Here is a 21,729-nt window from a genome sequence, read left to right on the forward strand (position 1 = left end):
CGTCGTGTCAGACGTTCATCTCGCGTAATGTTGGCTTCTGCTCCTGGTTCTATCACAAAAACCTAGACCGCGAATATTAAAAGTATGGGAATACTTTAAACAGAGGCCAAACAGTGTTTCCCACACATAGACTAATTTGTGGCGGACTGCCACATAATCAATAACGGCCGCCACATTCGTCATTCATTCATTTTTACGCTATTTAAAAGACGCACACATATTCGTTTAGCTGCATTTCCTTAAGTTCTCTCTCCGCCCTTTTGCGCGTCTCTTACTCACTCACACATACACGCGTTGCATTCGACCGTAAAACAAGTTTTATTGCATTTTGGCGCATTTAGTATGACATAGCTTTTAAAACCAGAGCAGTTGAATAGCAGAGTTGCGACACGCCTTCATCACAAGGCAGCGCGCGGTCACGGCGCTCATATAATTCTAAACAAACCAGCGCGGTGTCAATCCATACAGAACAGTGTTTCCCAACCGGGATCCCGAGCAAAAGTTGCGGGGATGCACTTACACTTCGGTTCATCTCGCATCTGATAACGCATCTTTAATATGGGTTGTAACTTGAAAATAATGCTGTATGTATGCTTCTGTCGATGGATACACGTGCTGACTCCTCAGGTATGCACTACAACAACAGCGATAATAAAAGAAAAACGTGGGCAAAACGTTCTCTCTTTGTAAACTTTATAAAACGCATGTGAGTGCTGCTGTACGTCCGAATATGAGCAGTCATTTTCACCGTCATCACCCCCCGTGTAGCCAGGAGACGCGAATGAGAAGATCTGTCTTTGTGTGCACTCGTCCAAGCGTGCAAATATTGAGTTATCTTTCAAATCCTGTGCTTAAACGGACAAACTCTCAAAAATTGTGTCAAATGTCAAAATGTCATTGCCTACTCTATGCCTTAAGTGAACTTTATACAGAAAATACGACGACTATCCGTGGGTCTTAAAGGGGCAGTAGCCTTCACTGCTGTCTGTTTAATGTCAAACAAAAGATAAAGACATCACTCACTGCTCCTGACTGCTTTTGTAAGTTTAATAAGGATTATTTTTTTAATTTTAAACAGTTAAATGTGTGGTTTTTACTTTTGATTACTTCATTCCATTTCTCTACCTAAAAACTAATGTTAGACCTACCTGAAAAACCTGAAAAGCATTGTTTATTTTGTTCTCATCTTTGCTCAATAGTATTTATTTGTGCTGCTGCTTCTATTTAAGTTATCTGTTCTTATTTTCTTTATTTTCATTTGACAGTAGTCCTTTTTCCTCTGAACATAGCAAATACCGAACTGTACTGAAACATGAACCTAAAACCGTGATACAAAGCGAACTGTGAGCAGTCTGTACTGTTACACCTCTAGCGTAACTTATGCATCAATCGTTAGATTAGTCGACAGAAAAAATAATCGTTAGTTGCAGCTCTAGTTTACAGCACTGCGTTCTCTGGAATCATCTCAAGCGGAGCACTTCTACATTCCAATTGGTTGCCGCCGAACCGCGTCATAGCTCATTACCATAAAGTTGAGCTGATTTCAACTCTCCTCGACGCCCAAATCGTCCAAGACACGCCGCCCGGCTCCCATTGAAAATGAATGACTTCCGGCCACTTTGCTGCTGGCGGTGTGAACGCACAGTAATGTGATTATTAAACTTCAATAAGCTATGATTTCATTAAATAAATGTGAACGCCTCATGGTTCAAAACGACAAATGCAATCATTCAGACCAAACTATATAGTATCTTAGTGATATTAAAATGACACTAGTTTGGCAAAATACACACATACACAGACAAGATTCTGATGAGCATTTCTGAAGAAGGAGTGGGCATTTGTCCAAAATATTCCATTAAAATATTTGGGCTCATAAAACGAATATTCGTTTATTTAAATAACGTCACGCTATGTTGAGAAAATGAGAAAGACGTCACTTTTTTATTCATCAAGTTGTCGTCACCATTTCTGAACAAACTTATGATTACGTAGTATAAACACCAAGCTTATGTTATATCTTGAGGTTATAAAACATTAAACAATGTGTGCAAAAAAACTAAAAAATATAGCCCTAAAGAACAAAAGCATAAGCACCAGCAGCGCAAGCGGGAAAAGACTAATAAAGCAGACCGCGCCAGTTATCGTGCAGAATGTACACACACGACTGTGTATGTTTAGTGTTTATATTGTTTCACATTGTCATTTTGATAAAAACAATATCATGTGGATGATATTGTTCAAAGATAACAGTATTAAGTGGAGTTTGAGTGAAGCACTTTGGGTTTCTATTCTTAAAACACTCAACAAAACTTAAAGGAATAATTTGTCTCGAGATGATTTTGCCATTATACATCATCTCGCTCTGTGATTGAGGTGATTTCTTTCAGTTTCATTAATTAAAATTTGATCAAAAGATCTAAAGATAATTTTCAATTGTCATCGAAGTAATTCCAAACATCGTGAGGCAGACGGCGACATTATGTGATCAAATAAACTCAACTTATTTACCCGCTCCACAGCGCCACCCAGTGTTACAGCCAGCAAAGCAACATAGTAAAATTCAACTAGTATTTTTATTTTTTGAATATTAATAACAGATTGCACAATAACAATAAAACCACACAAGATTTGGCAACGCCTGCGATTATTGCATGCGCTGCTTCTCAGTAGCAAATGCTGCTCTGGCACAGGTTACTCCAAGTATATGCTGCAGAAGTACGATACTTCATTCATGGAAATCACAATGAACATTACTATCGGTGAGCTGAATAAACAGATTGAAAAGCTATGACTGATTAAACTGACTAAATGCATCTCATGTTTGGAAAGATGTTTGACGCATGTTGATTTTTAAAATGCACGTTATAAGCAACTCAAACTTGCAGCGCTTTCAGATGGAACGGCATTTAGTACTGATCACAGAGCCGTCCTACACGGACAAACTGTGCATAAAAGATAATAGCAGCTAGGGCTGTGTGATATTGAAGAAAAATGCGATATGCAATATCTTGTTAAAAAATGCGATATTCGATACGATATTGCAATTAGTGTGTAAAATCTATTTAAATTAAAATAGTTATTTAAAAACTGAGAATGAAACCATTTTGTGTTTCATTCTTTCTGGGAAAAGAAAGCATCGCTACAACTTCTGAAAGTGACCAGCTGTGTTTTAGTTGTAACATTTATGTCACAAATCATTCACGTTTTGGTGTGCGTGGCAGACAGTGCGAGACGCGAGATGTTTTTCACGAATTATTATATTTAATAACTTTTTCACATCAAGCAAGTCACATAAGTAACAGTCGTGTGCCCAGTCTTGCTCTATGGGTCGACCTAAACCTTACACTTTTCACAATGTTAAAGTAGCCTATTAAAATCATTCAGCTATTGCGAGCCGTTGCCATATGCATATTGTGATATGTACATTTGCGATATTTCGGTATATTGCACAGCCCTAATAGCAGCCTTTGCATTTCATAATCACGATAAGCCAAACCGCGATAAGCATGATTTCATGTCAAATACGATTTATCGTGGAGCCCTATTACAGATCGAATATTCGTGCACAACCCTATTATGAAGCTTAAAGTAGGGTTGAGCTGGCCGTCGCCATCTTGGCAGCACAGCCGGATAAAAGAAAATGGACAAAGAGGCGGGACATGGGCGGAGCTAAGATGACTAACAGACAGCAGACAAACCGCAATCCGCCTGTCACTCAAAATGGCCACGCCCTTAATTATGCAGAACTTTAAGGCTTTATATAATGTAAATGAATGAGTTCCCCCTCACAGTTGTCAAGAAGGGCAAAATTAGCCATAAAGACTAAGGGTGTACTCACACTAGCCAGTTTGAACCGTGCCCGAGTGCGTTTGACTACCAAAGCGCGGTTCGTTTGACTAGTGTGAGTGCTCTGAACCGTGCTCGGGCTCGGCTCGATTAGCCGGCCCTGGCCCGCTTGGAAGAGGTGGGCCAGAGCACGGATCAGTTGGACTCGGGCGCGGTTCACATGCAGTGTGAGCGCTAACCGTGCTGGAGTCCGTAATCAAAGCTGCAAAGTCCTTGCTGCACTTCAGCTGGTACCTTGCAAACCTCATAATACGAGCAGCACGATTACGTGAACATTTTCACGCCACTAAGGCGACACATCAGTTTAACAACAGGCTGTGAGAGGGCTGTGGACCACCATGGACCAAACGACACAAAATTATCCACAAAGAAAACAGAGCGATGGACTCCATTGTGTTCAGAGAGCGCCGCTCTTCCTGTTTTTCCCGAAACCGCCGCACCATAATGACGTAAGCGTGCTCCGTCACGAATGCTGAAACCCGAAACCGCCGCACCATAATGACGTAAGCGTGCTCCGTCACGAATGCTGAAACCCGAAACCGCCGCACCATAATGACGTAAGCGTGCTCCGTCACGAATGCTGAAACCCGAAACCGCCGCACCATAATGACGTAAGCGTGCTCCGTCACGAATGCTGAAACCCGAAACCGTCGCACCATAATGACGTAAGCGTGCTCCGTCACGAATGCTGAAACCCGAAACCGTCGCACCATAATGACGTAAGCGTGCTCCGTCACGAATGCTGAAACCCGAAACCGTCGCACCATAATGACGTAAGCGTGCTCCGTCACGAATGCTGAAACCCGAAACCGCCGCACCATAATGACGTAAGCGTGCTCCGTCACGAATGCTGAAACCCGAAACCGTCGCACCATAATGACGTAAGCGTGCTCCGTCACGAATGCTGAAACCCGAAACCGTCGCACCATAATGACGTAAGCGTGCTCCGTCACGAATGCTGAAACCCGAAACCGTCGCACCATAATGACGTAAGCGTGCTCCGTCACGAATGCTGAAACCGTCACACCATAATGACGTAAGCGTGCTCCGTCACGAATGCTGAAACCGGCGCACCATAATGACGTAAGCGTGCTCCGTCACGAATGCTGAAACCCGAAACCGTCACACCATAATGATGTAAGCGTGCTCCGTCACGAATGCTGAAACCGGCGCACCATAATGACGTAAGCGTGCTCCGTCACGAATGCTGAAACCCGAAACCGTCACACCATAATGATGTAAGCGTGCTCCGTCACGAATGCTGAAACCGGCGCACCATAATGACGTAAGCGTGCTCCGTCACGAATGCTGAAACCCGAAACCGTCACACCATAATGACGTAAGCGTGCTCCGTCACGAATGCTGAAACCCGAAACCGTCACACCATAATGATGTAAGCGTGCTCCGTCACGAATGCTGAAACCGTCACACCATAATGACGTAAGCGTGCTCTGCACGAATGCTGAAACCCGAAACCGTCGCACCATAATGACGTAAGCGTGCTCCGGCACGAATGCTGAAACCCGAAACCGTCGCACCATAATGACGTAAGCGTGCTCTGCACGAATGCTGAAACCCGAAACCGTCGCACCATAATGACGTAAGCGTGCTCTGCACGAATGCTGAAACCCGAAACCGTCGCACCATAATGACGTAAGCGTGCTCCGTCACGAATGCTGAAACCCGAAAGCGTCACACCATAATGACGTAAGCGTGCTCTGCACGAATGCTGAAACCCGAAACCGTCACACCATAATGACGTAAGCGTGCTCCGTCACGAATGCTGAAACCCGAAACCGTCGCACCATAATGACGTAAGCGTGCTCCGGCACCAATGCTGAAACCCGAAACCGCCGCACCATAATGACGTAAGCGTGCTCCGGCACGAATGCTGAAACCCGAAAGCGTCACACCATAATGATGTAAGCGTGCTCCGTCACGAATGCTGAAACCCTCCTATGTAAGTGCAGGCCAGCGGGGGAGTGTGTGTGTGTGGGGGGGGGGGGGGGGGGGGACAATCGTACTTGGGCCCGGTTTAAGGGAACCGTGCCTAGTGTGAGTACACCCTAAAACCACAATTTGTCCCAGGCTGTAAACATGTTTTTTTCTGCTGTAAAGGCATTTTAACATGAGGCTCACTGAGATTCTACTCCTTCTGGAGCCGGTCTCTCGCGGCCAGTCGATGAATTGCAGTTTAAGTCACTTCCGTATTGGCTACAGCAGAAACTGAGGGAGATTGCTGCTTGGTCAAGCCCTGAGACAACTAGGCTAAACAACAATAAATGCACAAACAGAAATTAATTTATGTTAAACCATGACACGCTGTAAACTGCATTGCTAGGTACTTTCCACATCGTCACTGAGCAACAAGTCAAACATGACAATTACTAGAGTAAACCAGTTCTCCAAACACTAAATTAATCATTGCACTGTACATCCAAAGCTTGACTAAGACCAAGACAATACACTTACGTTTAATAATCTGATGTTTGCAATCGAGCAGATAATGTGTCATTATCACAACATTATAGCAAACCTTCAGGGGCACCAGTGGTTTGCAGGATAAAAAAGGTTTATGATGTCTGAAAAGATATGAAAGACCATTGCAGAGCTATGATAACAGCAACCACAAAGCCTTAAAAACGGCTCCTATGCAATTATTGGCAAGTATATAAATCTATACACACACACACACACAGGCAAAAATCTGTGGCAACACGAAGTTTAAATAGGAGCTGATGAAGCAATGAAATCTAAAGCGGTAAACAGTGGTGAACCAAAATCAAATTCAAGTTTTTTATAGACTAAAACCAAAGTTTCTGAAAGTAAATGTGGGCAACTGGGTAATTAAAAACCATAAGCCAGTTCTTCATTAAAAAGCCGCTTCTCAATATCTTAACCAACTAATTTTACATTATTACTCAATGTCATCATTGGAAAAGCATTGATTAAAGGGACAGTTCACCTAAAAATGCAAATTGTTCCAAACATGCATGAGTTTTTGTTCTGCTGAACATATTTTGAAGAATAGGGATGCACGATATATCGGCCACCATACCGGTTTCGGCTGATAATCATGTGCTTGGGACATGGCCTTTAAAGGATGAGTTCACTTCAAAATGAAAATGTCCTGATCATTTCCTCACCCCATCTCATCCAAGATGTTCATGTCTTTCTTTCTTCAGTGGAAAAGAAACAGGATTTTTCTCCACATAATGGACTTCAATGGGAACCAACGGCTGAAGGTCCAAATCACTGCAGTTTCAGAGGAAGAGCTTCAGAGACTCTGATGATCCCAGAGGAATAGAGTCTGATCCACACAAACCATCAGACATTTACTATATACGTATTAGTGTTGTCACGATACCAAAATTATGACTTCGATACGATATCAGACTAAAATATCGATATATCGATACTAAATCGATACCACAGTAAAAAAATAAATAAATAAGATAAGATGCTTAATATGACAACAGAACTTGTTATTATTCATTGTTATTTTTTACTAAAAATTCATGTGGCCAGCATGTTCCTTAGGGTTGGGCATCGTTTTGATTTGAACAATTATTGATCAATTGATCAATTACTATTAAAATTATCTCACAAATTTTTGCTATCTCAATGTATTATTTACAATGGGGTAATTGTGTTGCAATAGCTTACACACAGCACAAGAAAGCTTGATTTCGAATGGTAAATTGAATTAAAAAAGACGAGTAAACAGTAATAAAATAAGAACAAATAAACAGATTACAAACAATAGCACAAATAAATACAATAGAATAGAAGATACAAATTAAACAGACTGCTTTATTTTTTCAGGTAGGTCTAACATTCAGATAAGAAACTGAATTTAAAAAATGCATAGTAATTACATTTAAAACAACATTGGATAATGTTCTTTGTAAAAAATTCAATAGCGTACAGATGAAACTATTAAAGTTACACAAGTTGATCAGTCAAGAGCAGTTGATCGTTTGTCTTTTTGTAGTTTGAATAGCAAATGACTGCGGTCCCTTTAAGACTAACAGACGCATGGATCCTAAACACTGCTCCTGTTACTCGCTCTTCCTGAACTGTTTGCGACTGTGGTTAAGTTAATACTCTTCCAGATGTGCACTGATAATTCTTTGAGTGTATTTGACCAATAATAAGCTGGAAAAGGAAGCAAATGTTTGCACTTGTATCTTGTCAGAGGCGGCTTTATTACGGTAGGCTATGTGTGTGTGCGCTTCAGATGTGGAGCACGAAATCTGCGGGGATTAGTAGAATTAATTTATGTGCAATCCCGCGCGAAATTCAGACCGATCACTCACTAACACTAACACACTGTCATGAGGAAAAAGTCCAGCAGAACGCGCGTTCGCCCGCTTCGCCGTGCTCAGAGGTTAACCGGGCTGAGGGAGAATATGCCGGTGTGTGTCAACACACTAACACACTGTCATGAGGAAAAAGTCCAGCAGAACGCGCGTTCGCCCGCTTCGCCGTGCTCAGAGGTTAACCGGGCTGAGGGAGAATATGCCGGTGTGTGTCAACCAGGTGTCAACTCGCTGATGGTCAGAGAGGAGAGCGCAGCTGATATCGATACTGTAAAAACTGAGAATCGTATCGTTTCAGATATTCCATCAGAGGACCGTTAGTCCCCACGGTCGGGACTTCCATCTACATCATGTGACCTTTCCAATGTGATGACGTCAAATGCCATAAAGAACAAAAACACCAAAGTCGAGCATTCAAGGTTAAAAACTATATACATGTTTATTTTACTTGAAAATGTCTGATGGTTTGTGTGGATCAGACTCTATTCCTCTGGGATCATCAGAGTTTCTGAAGCTCTTCCTCTGAAACTGCATTGATTTGGACCTTCAGCCATTGGTTCCCATTATGTGGAGAAAAATCCTGGAAAGTTTTCCTCAAAAAAAAAATTTCCCCACTGAAGAAAGAAAGACATAAACATCTTGGATGAGACGGGGGCGAGGAAATGATCAGGACATTTTCATTGAAGTGAGCTAATCTTTTAACTATAGTTAATAAATAAAAGTATTGTAATATTGTAACTAATAAAGTATTGATCAATGATAATTTCAGCATTTACAATTACATCTCTTGACATTAGTTAATGCACTATGATGAACTAATATGAATGATCAAGACATTTAAAAAGTACTGGCCTTATTAATGGTTCGGTATTGTTTTCCCGGTTTTTGTAATAAAGCACTATTTTATGTTGTGTTTGTTTTCATTCATTATCCATTTTAAAAACTTTTCGATTACCGAGTGGAAATTTCTGGGGTAAAACAGTAACAGCACTCCCAAAATCTGTAGTTATTGTACTAATAATAGCCATCAGATTGGTTGTCCAAGCAAAGCAGGTGTGTGTGCGCTTTGGAGAAAAAACTGTACTTACCATCTAATCTTGGGGATATTCCAGAAAGCAGGTTGTGTGATATATTTGGGTATTTTTAATTTTAACCCCAACTTTCAGTTTAAAAAAACGGAGGTAACTTTCAGGTTAAGTAAATAGCCATAGCAACTCCCAGTTTCCACCACTAAATAAAAATATAAAAAGAGTAATTTACTCAGAAATCGGACTTTATGTCACACAATTGCGAGTTTATATCTCAGAATTCTGACTTTATAACTCGCAATTGTGAGAAAAAGTCAGAATTTTGAGATAAAAAGTCGCAATTACTTTTTTTTTTAGTGCCGGAAACCGGGAACACACCCCAAGCTGTCTGAACTTACTCCCGGACTCGTTTCTGGAACCAGCAGACCTCGAGTAAGCAAGGTTTGGGTTAATCAACCAGGTTCAAGGTATGTGTGACAGTAATTGAACCTTGCTTTCAGGAATACCACCTAAACTAAACCACCTGACCCTGGTCTGACCTCTTCCCAACACATGCAGGAAAGTGAGTACAAGTACAGTCAATGTGCAGGAAAAACCCTATAAATACAGGCTGTGTAGTAAAACCCCCAAAAACGCTCTCGCAGGGAGACAAATGAGTAATGATTCAAAATGGCTGCCAGGGTCCAATGGGAGCATCAACAACTGTAGAAATCAGATCAAAACATATCTAACGAAGATATTATATTTAATATTTCTCACTAAATCAAGTGTCTAGTAGATAATAAATTGTGTGCCAATAAACTGCAATTGTCATTCAGTATGGTATGATGTCGGTTAACAAAGAAAATCAGTCTATAATTGAGGTTGTTTTAATTACCTGAAAATAATATCTAATAAAGATATTATATTTAATAATTATCAATTAATCATGTGTCTACTAGCTAATACATGTGTCACAATAAAATGTGATTGTCATTCAGTTTGGTATTATGTTGATTAATAAAGAAAATCAGTCAATAATTGAGGTTGTCTCAAGAATAACCTGAAAATATAATATATAATTAAGATATTATATTGACCATTTTTCACTAAATCGTGTCTAATAGCTAATACAAGTATCTCTATAACAGCTAGTCATTCAGACTGGTATGATGTTGATTAATAAAGAAAATCTGTCAATAATTGAGGGGTCTCAATAATAACCTGAAAATATAATATCTAATGAAGACATAATGAATATTTCTCACTAAATCGTGTGTCTAGACTAAACCGAATACATGTGTCTCTATAACTGCAATTGTCATTTAGACTGGTATGATATTGATTAATAAAGAAATTCAGTCATTAATTGAGGGTTTGTCTCACTTATAACCTGCAGGGGAATCTCAACATGTAAGCTAAGCTGCTAACGTTAGCTCACTCACAGGAGATGAACCTATGATTAGCTTGTTTGCTAACGGTACATGTGCTGTTTAATTTCGTTTTAAAACGTCAAAACATGGCATAATTTCTCGTTTTAAAGCTCATGCAGGTGTGTGGGCTCAGGGGTGCCTCTCCTTACCTTTCCTCAGCTCGCTGTACCAGACTTTGACGATGGTTTTGGAGTGTTTTCTGTGGTGGATGAGCCACAGGGAAAGGGTCTGCACGCTCTGCTGGGAGTTGCTCAGTTCTGATAATTTCTTCTCCAAAGCAGGCTCCGAGAACACGGACATTTTCCCTTACAAGCAAATGTCGGGTAGAAGAAGCTCCTTGCCTACACCAGGCACCCGAAGGTCGAGGATATTGAAGCTAATAACTCCTCACGCTAGCTAAACATCCCCTGGCTGGTTTACCACACACAGCGCACACTGCGCATGCGCAGTCTTGATGACCACAAGACAGCGGTTTGAGCTGCTCTTAAAGGTGCAGTGTGCAGTATTTATGAGGATCTATCGACAGAAATGCCTGGCTATGTTTTCAGTGGAGTATAAAGACCTTACATAATGTACCTTTATGTTTTTCTACCTTAGAATGAGCCGTTTCTATCTAGGACAAAGACACAGGACAAAGATGTCATTGTCTGAGAGAGCAGAGTAGCTAGCGCTCTGTAACTTTACATAGATAGACAGTAAAAGAAATGGACACAGCGATCCCATAGACTTCAACGGCGAATTGTGAAGACAATTAGAAGCACTCACTTCCTGATGGCTGCGCCGGCTCAGACTGAGCTTGCTTGACAACGTAGATGTGACGTAAGCAACCTGTCATACAGTTGTAAGTCTTCTAGTAGTTGTGGAAAGTGAAATCTGAATCACGTTGTTTTTGTTTTGTCCCGTTGCTTTTCACTCACTATGGGCTTCTCTCCATTCTTCTCCCTTAACTTTATGTCTCCATGTCCCCCCAACGTCTCATAGACAGTAAACGATTGCCTGGAGAGAGTTTGCTGCACTGAAAGTAAAGGGGCCGAATCATTTTGCACGCCCAATTTTTCAGTTTTTGATTTGTCAAAAAAGTTTCAAATATCCAATAAATGTCGTTCCACTTCATGATTGTGTCCCACTTGTTGTTTCTTCACAAAAAATTAGTTTCATATCTTTATGTTTGAAGCCTGAAATGTGGCAAAAGGTCGCAAAGTTCAAGCGGCCGAGTACTTTCGCAAGGCACTGTATATTTGACCTAATTAATAAATGTTATTTGTATATTTAGTTGAGTAACTTTGATCATAATGTTAGTGTCCCCAACTGAGCAAGCCAAGCCAAAGGCAGCAGATTTTATGCGGACACAAAGGCGTATATATTTAACTCTCCTGCTTCGGTGTTCAGTGAGCGTGGATGCAGAGCTCTGTGTGTGTTATCTGGTAACGTTTTTTAAAGTATGCTTGAATTTTAAATATATTTTCATATTATTGCTTCTGAGCGTCTCCTCCTGTCTATATGGTAATTTCTCTACTGTGCGACAGAGTCGCGTTGGTTTTTCGCAATCATTAGCCTATTTTTACAAAAACAGCTTCTACGGGGCGATATAAGATACAAGGTAATGGAGCCTTTTATACATTGTCGTGTTTATTTATAAATAAACAATGGACAAATGGAATCTTTAAACGCCTTAGATGTAAAGTTACTCACTGTCAAAGTGAGGCAAAAATGAATGGGAGTCAATGGGATGCTAACAGCAGGTGATGGCTTGGTTAGCAATGGCCGCCCCTATGGGTGGAACGCTTTCCGAGCGCTAGATTACCCGCTTGGCTCTGTAGAGTAGTTTGTACGTTTAGGGCTACCGTAGAATCATGGCGGCACAAAATGGCGGCTTCACTGTAAGGGGACGCCGCCATTTTGTGCCGGTGTCACGAGAAATCGTGTCTGCTTAGGACCCCAGAGCGATTCTATTGAAAGAACTTTTAATGGGTAATCTGTTCAGAGCTTGATTACAAATCTTACAAAATCGTGTTTCAATTTTTGTTGTTTAAATTGTGTTAAAATAGTCTTTAATGTCTTACAAATCATGTTTCATATACTAGTAGTATATAACTGAAGCTATAAGTGATTACATAAGATATATACGAGCATATCTCGTATATAATCTATTTATTTTGTGCACCTGTTCTGTATATTATTGTTTTTTTTTTAATTCTTTATTATTTAAATTATAGGTACATTACTATGTCATGATTTTGTATTGGTATTACTTAGTTTATTGCTCCCATTATAGCAATTAATTACATTCAGTATTTCTAATACATTTATTTTTTGTGTGTGTACTTAGTATGACAATGAATTCATAGTTTATTTTTAAACAATTGCTTGTACCGTACCATGTACAGCTTTTGATCAGGCATATAAAACCGCTACCAAGTTGGGTCCTATAAGCGGACACGATTTCACAGGTGGACTAGATTTGTCATGACACCGCCATGATTCTACGGTAGCCCTAAACGGATAAACTGCTCTGCAGAACGCTAGCTACTCTCTGCTGTCTCAGACGACGACATCTTTGTCCTGTGTGGGCCACCGTATTTTTTCTTTGTTCTTCGAAAGGGAGGGGTGAGTGGTGGGTGATTGCAATTCACAACCACTAACATTACACACTGCACCTTTAAAAGTGCAGACAATTTTATAGCAAAAGTGTGATCATCTTGGATGGGAAATGACACCACGACAGAATCCCAAAAATATTAAGCAGAACAAGATTGATAATTTTTAAACATTGATAATGATAAGAAATGCTTTTTGAGTTAATTAGAATGATTTCTGAAAGATCACGGGACATCCAGCTTTGCCATTACAAGAATAAATTACATTTGAACATAGTAATATTAAAATATATTTTATATTATTTTATATATTAAATAGATATTTAATAGCAATATGTAACTTTTTTTGTCAAATCGATTAATCGTGGTTAATCTAGCAAAAATGTGTTAACATTATATATATTTTATATATATATATATATATATATATATATATATATATATATATATATATATATATATATATATAAATAAACACACATACATATATACACACATATATAAATAAAGTAACAGTCTCATTCAGTTGTGTTAATGACGACTAGTAAAACTCAAAAGCATTTTTACATGAAAAACAAAGGTTAAGTCACTCTTTTTATTCACTTTTTATTCAGAATAAGATGTTTAAGCAACAAGCACTGTAGTCAATGTTCCAGTTTTCCAGATTTAGTAAATAAACATCTGCTTGTTTTATTCTATATAATTGTTTAAACTCACTTGGAATGAAACAAGCGACTGTCTCTGAGTGATTCATAATCCCATAACCATTTTGAATCAGTCCGGATCACGTGATAATGCATCATTATTTTCAGTCACAGAGCACAAGAAATGAAGATTTCAAGCAGTGTTTTCCTCTCACTTTATTCTCGTAATGAAACACAAACAGGCTGCAGAAGAATATCATTTAACGCCAGTTTAATGCAAATGTACAGTGCAAAGAGATCAAAGCCCAAACACACTTAACACACCTCAACTATGCAGAAATTATAAAGACAAACATATCATTAAAAAAACAAAAAACGTCTTCACTCATGTCAGTTTAGTGTTCAGCAGCTCCACATGCAAGGCTGACGTATCAGCTAATGTTATGAATTACATCGGACATCTTTAGTGTGCAGAAATCTGTCCGTATATCCTTAATATGCTCACTTAAATGGTTAAATATGCACTCTTAAAATGAACAATCCATCCGTCCTCTGGTATTTGAATAAATAAATAACACAAAAACATCAATTGCTGGAAATATCCTGTCGTGTTTCCAGCACATATCTGCAAGTTAACATGCAACTATGCTTTCAAAAGCATCATATAATCCAAATCTTTAAAATAAAGGAATACCTCTCTGTTTCCCTCATTCACACGCACACAAAAACAAAACATCTACTGAATAAAAAAATAAAAAAAGAGTTATGTTGTGTTTGAGCCTCAAATACTGACCGTTGGAACGATTTATTGTTAAGACACCATCTCACCTTCCTCTGAAAAGAAAGAGAAATAAACTATATCCAGGCTTTATTTGACTTGTCATAGATATACTGTAGATACTACGGTCAACCGTACAGCCGTTTGTCATCTTGGACTGTATATGGTGGTGGTTTTTAAGTTGCAAAGCGGTGATGTTAGAGAGCGGCACAGCCAGACGTTCATCTATTTACAGCTACGGTATACATGTAATAAATCTGTGTCTGTCTGACGTTCTCCGCCCATGCAGAGACTTAGAGGAGAACGTTTAGTATTAGTAGTGTCCTTTACTCTGACATACAAACATATTATCTTCCACGAGGTCAACCACGTGCAAACGATCAGACTGGGTTTTTTTTTCGGTCATGCCGTTTGGATGCAACTGTCGAATCGTATCATCTCCAGGGTCACAGAAGCGGCTTTAGGAGCAATGAAGAAGGAATTCTTAAATACGTTTCTATCAGTTGATTTTGCAAGCCTGTACATGTGGACATACAGAGGATGTGAGAGAGGAATAAATTAAGAATATGAGGAAAGGTGAGGTTATGCATCATTCCGTGTAAAGCAGACTGCACTTCCCTTTTTTCACAGGAAGGGGGCGCACTCAGTCCCTGGTGCGACCTACGATGGCCAGGATGTAAAGGAAGATGTTGATGATGTCGGTGTAGAGGTTTAGAGCCGCGTAGACGTATTCCTCTGGGCTGATGGCCATCTTCTTCTTTCCCAGGAGAAGCTGAGTGTCCACAGCCAGGAACTGTGAAAGAATAAACCTGTTGTGTTAAAGCCACACTGTGTGATATTTTCCCCCATATAGCGGTGAAAAGTTAGCCTGCCGTGGTCATACTCAGTTCTAGTCAGAATATGAGTCTGGTGCTCCATTGGGCTGTGATTATGGGGCGTGTTTCAACCGAACCAGGAATGACCTCGATTGGACAGACCGACAACCAATCAGAGCAGCGGAGCGACACATAACATTAGTTGTCAAATGCTAACAGAACTCAACTGCACTGTGTTGCAAAGTCTGCGGTTTTCCCGCGGGTTGTTTTCTATGTCCGCGGGTTGAAGCGACCTCAATTATGTGATATAAAGACCCATGAGTGCGAATTTTAGCAGGCAACCTTGCCAAAATAACACACATTTACCCCCAAACGCCAATTTTATCCGAAGAACCCCCCCCCCATTTCATTGGTCAGTTTCTGTTGATCATCTGTCCATCATCGTCTAAAGCCCGCCCTGATGATCTCATTGGTCAGTTACTGTTGATCATCTGTCCGTCATCAGCTAAAGCCCGCCCTGATGATCTCATTGGTCAGTTTCTGTTGATCATCTGTCCATCATCGTCTAAAGCCCGCCCTGATGATCTCATTGGTCAGTTTCTGTTGATCATCTGTCCATCATCGTCTAAAGCCCGCCCTGATGATCTCATTGGTCAGTTTCTGTTGATCATCTGTCCGTCATCGTCTAAAGCCCGCCCTGATGATCTCATTGGTCAGTTTCTGTTGATCATCTGTCCATCATCGTCTAAAGCCCGCCCTGATGATCTCATTGGTCAGTTTCTGTTGATCATCTGTCCATCATCGTCTAAAGCCCGCCCTGATGATCTCATTGGTCAGTTTCTGTTGATCATCTGTCCGTCATCGTCTAAAGCCCGCCCTGATGATCTCATTGGTCAGTTTCTGTTGATCATCTGTCCGTCATCGTCTAAACCCCGCCCTGATGATTTCATTGGTCAGTTTCTGTTTATCATCTGTCCATCATCGTCTAAAGCCCGCCCTGATGATCTCATTGGTCACTTTCTGTTTATCATCTGTCCGTCATCGTCTAAAGCCCGCCCTGATGATTTCATTGGTCAGTTTCTGTTTATCATCTGTCCGTCATCGTCTAAACCCCGCCCTGATGATTTCATTGGTCAGTTTTTGTTTATCATCTGTCCATCATCGTCTAAAGCCCGCCCTGATGATCTCATTGGTCAGTTTCTGTTGATCATCTGTCCGTCATTGTCTAAAGCCCGCCCTGATGATCTCATTGGTCAGTTTCTGTTGATCATCTGTCCGTCATCGGCTAAAGCCCGCCCTGATGATCTCATTGGTCAGTTTCTGTTGATCATCTGTCCGTCATCGTCTAAAGCCCGCCCTGATGATTTCATTGGTCAGTTTTTGTTTATAATCTGTCCATCATCGTCTAAAGCCCGCCCTGATGATCTCATTGGTCAGTTTCTGTTGATCATCTGTCCGTCATCGTCTAAAGCCCGCCCTGATGATCTCATTGGTCAGTTTCTGTTGATCATCTATCCATCATCGTCTAAAGCCCGCCCTGATGATCTCATTGGTCAGTTTCTGTTGATCATCTGTCCATCATCGTCTAAAGCCCGCCCTGATGATCTCATTGGTCAGTTTCTGTTTATCATCTGTCCATCATCGTCTAAAGAACTAAAAAACTTAGTTGTGTGTTTTGTAGCTTGTTTGCAGTACACCTTGTCACATATCAGCTTTTAGACATTGTTCTGGACTGCCCCCAATAATTAATTACATTTTATTACATTTTGGACAATATAATGCTGAGAAACTGCTGAAAAGAGACAAAAATATGATTTTTTTTAATTGATTGGTTGTAAACACTTCGGGTTTAAAGGGTTAAATTTTACAAATTGTTTCAAAATAATTTGATCAAATAAAAGCAGCCTTGGTGAGCAGAAGATTTAACAAAATAAGTCAAAACAACCTCAAACGTTTCGAACGCTATGACTCTTGTATGCTGTACGCATGCTATAATATCCTGAAGGTTTTTCCCAAGAGCTCCTGCTGTATTTACCTAATGTTCCAAATGCTGAATCTCATTGTGCCGCAAGACTATTACACAGCCAGTCAGACTGGAAAATTCAAAGCTTCAAAAGCGCCTACATTTGGTGACCCAGTTTAAGACAGATGGTAAAACATTTTACATGTGCCTCACAACAAATACATAACAATTCATACACCGTTTTGACAAGGATAGTGCCTTTAAAGGGATAGTTCACGCAAAAATGAAAATGTAATGTTTATCTGCTGACCCCCAGTGCGTCCAACATGTAGGTGTGTTTGTTTCTTCAGTAGAACACAAATGAAGATTTTTAACTCCAACCGTTGCTGTGTGTAGGTCATATAATGCGTGTGAATGGGTAACAATTCTATGAGAGCATAAAAAAACATGCTTAGACAAAGTGCACAAAGAGCCCTGTGGCTCGTGACGACACACTGATATCTTAAGACACAAAACGATCCGTTTGTGTGAGAAATCGAGCCATATTTATATAATTTTTTACCGCAAATACAACGCTATATCCAACAGCCTGGAACCCGCTTCACTTCCAGTAAGGTCAATAAAACACGCTATGGCTCATATATCCAGAGCGTGTATTTTTGACCTTACCGGAAGTTGGATATAGCGTTGTATTTGAGGTAAAAAAAATGATATAAATACGGCTCAATTTCTCACACAAACTGATCGTTTTGTGTCGTCACGAGCCACAGGGCTCTTTGTGCATGTTGTCCAAGCATGTTTTTTTATGCTCTCATAGAATTGTTACCCATTCACACGCATTATAAGACCTACACACAGCAACGGTTGGAGTTAAAAATCTTAATTTGTGTTCTACTGAAGAAACAAACACACCTACATGTTGGACGCACTGGGGGTCGGCAGATAAACATCACATTTTCATTTTTGGGTGAACTATCCCTTTAAAGGCAAACCATCAAACTATAATAGCAAACTGCAGCATTGTTATATTTCAGAGGCACTGATGGGAGCTCAGTAAGCGGTACTTACGCAGGTGAACAGCAGAGCCCCGAGCGAAGCGTAGACGATGTGCAGAATTTTGTTCTGGAAAACCATGCAGAGGATAGAGCCGACGATCAGGACAATCAAACAGACGAAAAGAACGCCCCAGCAGGAAGTGAAGTCATATTTGGTCTGTTTATGGAAAAGGGAAGAATAATGGCCATCAGTGGTGGTGGTTATCACATGCAAAGCACGATAACTATTAGCGTCCACCGTATATTAGAGACCAAGACCAGACCAGCACTCCTTAAATTCATCTAAAAGATCCACATCTACTATCTGAGAAATGACTTATATTTAATGAATAAATGTAATTAGAATAGTAAGACACTATATAGCGCTGTTACCAATCAAACCAATGACAGTAAAATGAATGGCACAGAAGTTGCATCTGCATAGGAACACCTTCATTAAATAATGTTCAGATTAATTTAACACTAAAACATTAACATAATTTACCATTCACAGAATCATTTAATCAACCGATTTGTTCAAAGCAGCTGATTCAGTTAATAACAAAACGTCGGCGAATTAGCAAAGACACAGTTTAAAATCTGTCATTTAATATTAATTTATTCAACATTTTGTATACATATCATTTGTAATCACGCTTATATTCATTAAACCAGCTCTCTGGCTCTTGTGATATTGCTTAATTATATTCTATGTTATATAAAAAAACACAATCTCAGAATTTTTGGGGCATTTATATTAATTTTGGGCATTTTTGAGACAATGCTGCATTGCTTTTGAATCCGGCAGCACAGTATCAAAAGAAATCACATTACAAAGAAGTTATTGATTGCATTTTAAGAAGTTTTTCATCAAATTACATTAATGATGTTAAATCAGACAATGTAGCAGCAATTTAGTGATTATCCCTGCAGTTGTGTTCTTGACTGGTCTTGAGATAAAAATGCTTAAAAATCCAGAGTCCGAGACAAGACTAAGACCTTCAAAAAATGGTCTTAAGACCGGTCTCGAGTACTACAACACTAGCCAGCAGACAATTACGTCCTTTATTATAAGTGCACTCTATAGTTTTGTCATCTGCCGCTTTAAATGCTGGAGCTCTTAAAGCAGGACGGATTGTGATTAGCTGGAAAAAATCATTGGGATTAAAGGATCATGAGCAAACAAACCTGCAGTGAGAAAATCACAACGGTGAAGCAGACGACCACAGTGATGCCCACTGCCATGAAGACTGCCTCCGTATCATAGACGCTGGCAATCATCCCAACCATATAGGACAGACTCAGGGTCAGGATGGACTGAGAGAGAAACAGAGAACATATTTACACATGCATTGAAACTGGATTATGTTCTCATATACTAATACTAACAGTATTTTGTATTTAATATATATATATATATATATATATATATATATATATATATACATATATAGTGGTATTATATATTATATGTATATACAGTACATATAATTATCATTAAATATATTAAAACAATTTATTATAATTTGAAAATACAAATATATAATGTATAATATATATTAATAAACACATTATATAATATAATGAATATAATGTAAACATTGTTGCATTATTAGATATATACTGCATATCAAAACAATGCTAAAAACACATAAAACATATATATAAACAAACTACAAAAAAACTACATATAAAATAAACAATATTACATTATTGCATATACACTGAAACATATAAAACATATTAAAATATAATTTGAAAAAATATTTTTTTTTTATTATTTATATATATATATATATATATATATATATATATATATATATATATATATATATATATATATATATATATATATATATATATATAAACAAAGTAAATAATATCAAATATTAAAAACAACAGTGTGAATATGTGCTGCTGTACCAGTGCCACCAGGTTCCACGGATGCTTGCGCCGAAACTCTCCACAGCAGCTGAGAACGATCAGAGACACGAAGAAGACAGCGTAGGACACGTAGTACGTCCATCGATTTTGCCGTACAAACACTTTGACATCACGTGAAAATGTGAAAACGGCAACAAAAGAGAAGGTGACCAGCAGCTGCACAGTCAAGACCAAAAACACCTGTGGAGAGAAAGTGAGCAATTGAGTTTTTATACAGCTCCTTACAATACGTTCTTAAGCTGATTATGGCTAATAAGCCGACAATGAACATGGTCATGTAAACGCGGTAACCCGTTTTCTTTTATCGGAGTAAAGTCATGAACGGCGTAAGCATAAACTGGTCGGAACAGGACGTTTTTTGCCTCTTACTCTGATTTTGCGCGTCATGTAAACGCATTATTCTGCTTTCTGTCGGCTTATTGAAGAGCGCATGTGTGATCGGGGACAAAAACGCAAACTCAGAGCAGATTTAAACGCATCCAGACAGAGCGAGCGGTGTTTTGCATGAAATAAGGACACATATCACAAACGCAGACTCTTTAAGACCCAGAAAATGTTAAAGATGTGTTCTCATCTCAGTCAGCAGAAGTAGAAGAGGTTCAGTCTAAACGCTGCATCTGGAACTGATGAGGGATAATATGAGCTGTAAATCTCCAGCTCACGCTTTATTAACATCACAACTGACGTAACATTGGGAATACTCCGTTACGGACATTATTATTTTTGACGTCACTACAAGGAAATAACCCGTTTATTAATAAAGTCATGTAAACGCGGTTTCCTAGCGTTGTCAGTTTACTGGTTTGCATGTAAACAGGGGAAACCGGTTATTTCAATAAGCTGATATTTGTGAGTTATCAGCTTACTGGTGTGCATGTAAACGCGCTCAATGTCTCTTGTCCATTACTCTTTACCTTTCTAATAAAGGCCTGTCGGATGCTCTTATCTTCCCAGCCAGAGTTTGCAAACTCATCATTGCCGTAGTAAGAGGGGGGCCCGTCTCCACCATGGTATCCTGGGCTCTCCACAGAAACTGTCAAAACACAAATAATTCATGTGACGGGTGAAGTCTACTGCATGCTAGAGCCCTCACGCCCATTTACACTGAAATACAGGACCCATTTAAAGGACAACTCCGGTGAGAAATGACCCTAGGGGTAATTAACAGATGGTTACCGAGTAGATCGTTCTCTGCGATGCGTTTTCATGAAAATCGAATGTAAAGAGTTTTATATCTCAAAACAGATTAGCTTATAATGCTAGTGTATGGGGCATTAGATAAGTACAATTAAATCACTAGTTAATACCACTAACAAGGCTCAAAATAGCCTCACACTAACACG

General features: G+C 39.5%; 2 protein-coding genes across 2 annotated transcripts in view; both read right to left on the reverse strand.

Annotated features, from left to right (window-relative positions):
* Positions 1-11,282, reverse strand: part of slc30a8 (solute carrier family 30 member 8) — a 52,885-nt gene extending 41,603 nt beyond the window's left edge. The window contains exon 1 of the mRNA XM_067426410.1: positions 10,761-11,282. Within this exon, the coding sequence (XP_067282511.1) occupies positions 10,761-10,911 (151 nt within the window). The 5' untranslated portion in view covers positions 10,912-11,282. The remainder of the gene's footprint in view (positions 1-10,760) is intronic.
* A 2,768-nt stretch (positions 11,283-14,050) lies between these two features.
* The window catches only part of grinaa (glutamate receptor, ionotropic, N-methyl D-aspartate-associated protein 1a (glutamate binding)), a 32,188-nt gene continuing 24,509 nt past the window's right edge, over positions 14,051-21,729 (reverse strand). The window contains exons 3-7 of the mRNA XM_067426411.1: positions 21,301-21,419; positions 20,366-20,566; positions 19,631-19,759; positions 18,477-18,620; positions 14,051-15,423 (exon numbers count right to left, since the gene is read on the reverse strand). Coding sequence (XP_067282512.1) covers positions 15,274-15,423; positions 18,477-18,620; positions 19,631-19,759; positions 20,366-20,566; positions 21,301-21,419 — 743 coding nt within the window. The 3' untranslated portion in view covers positions 14,051-15,273. The remainder of the gene's footprint in view (positions 15,424-18,476; positions 18,621-19,630; positions 19,760-20,365; positions 20,567-21,300; positions 21,420-21,729) is intronic.

This window comes from Pseudorasbora parva, chromosome 19 (genome assembly GCF_024679245.1).
Source record: "Pseudorasbora parva isolate DD20220531a chromosome 19, ASM2467924v1, whole genome shotgun sequence".
NCBI lineage: Eukaryota > Metazoa > Chordata > Actinopteri > Cypriniformes > Gobionidae > Pseudorasbora > Pseudorasbora parva.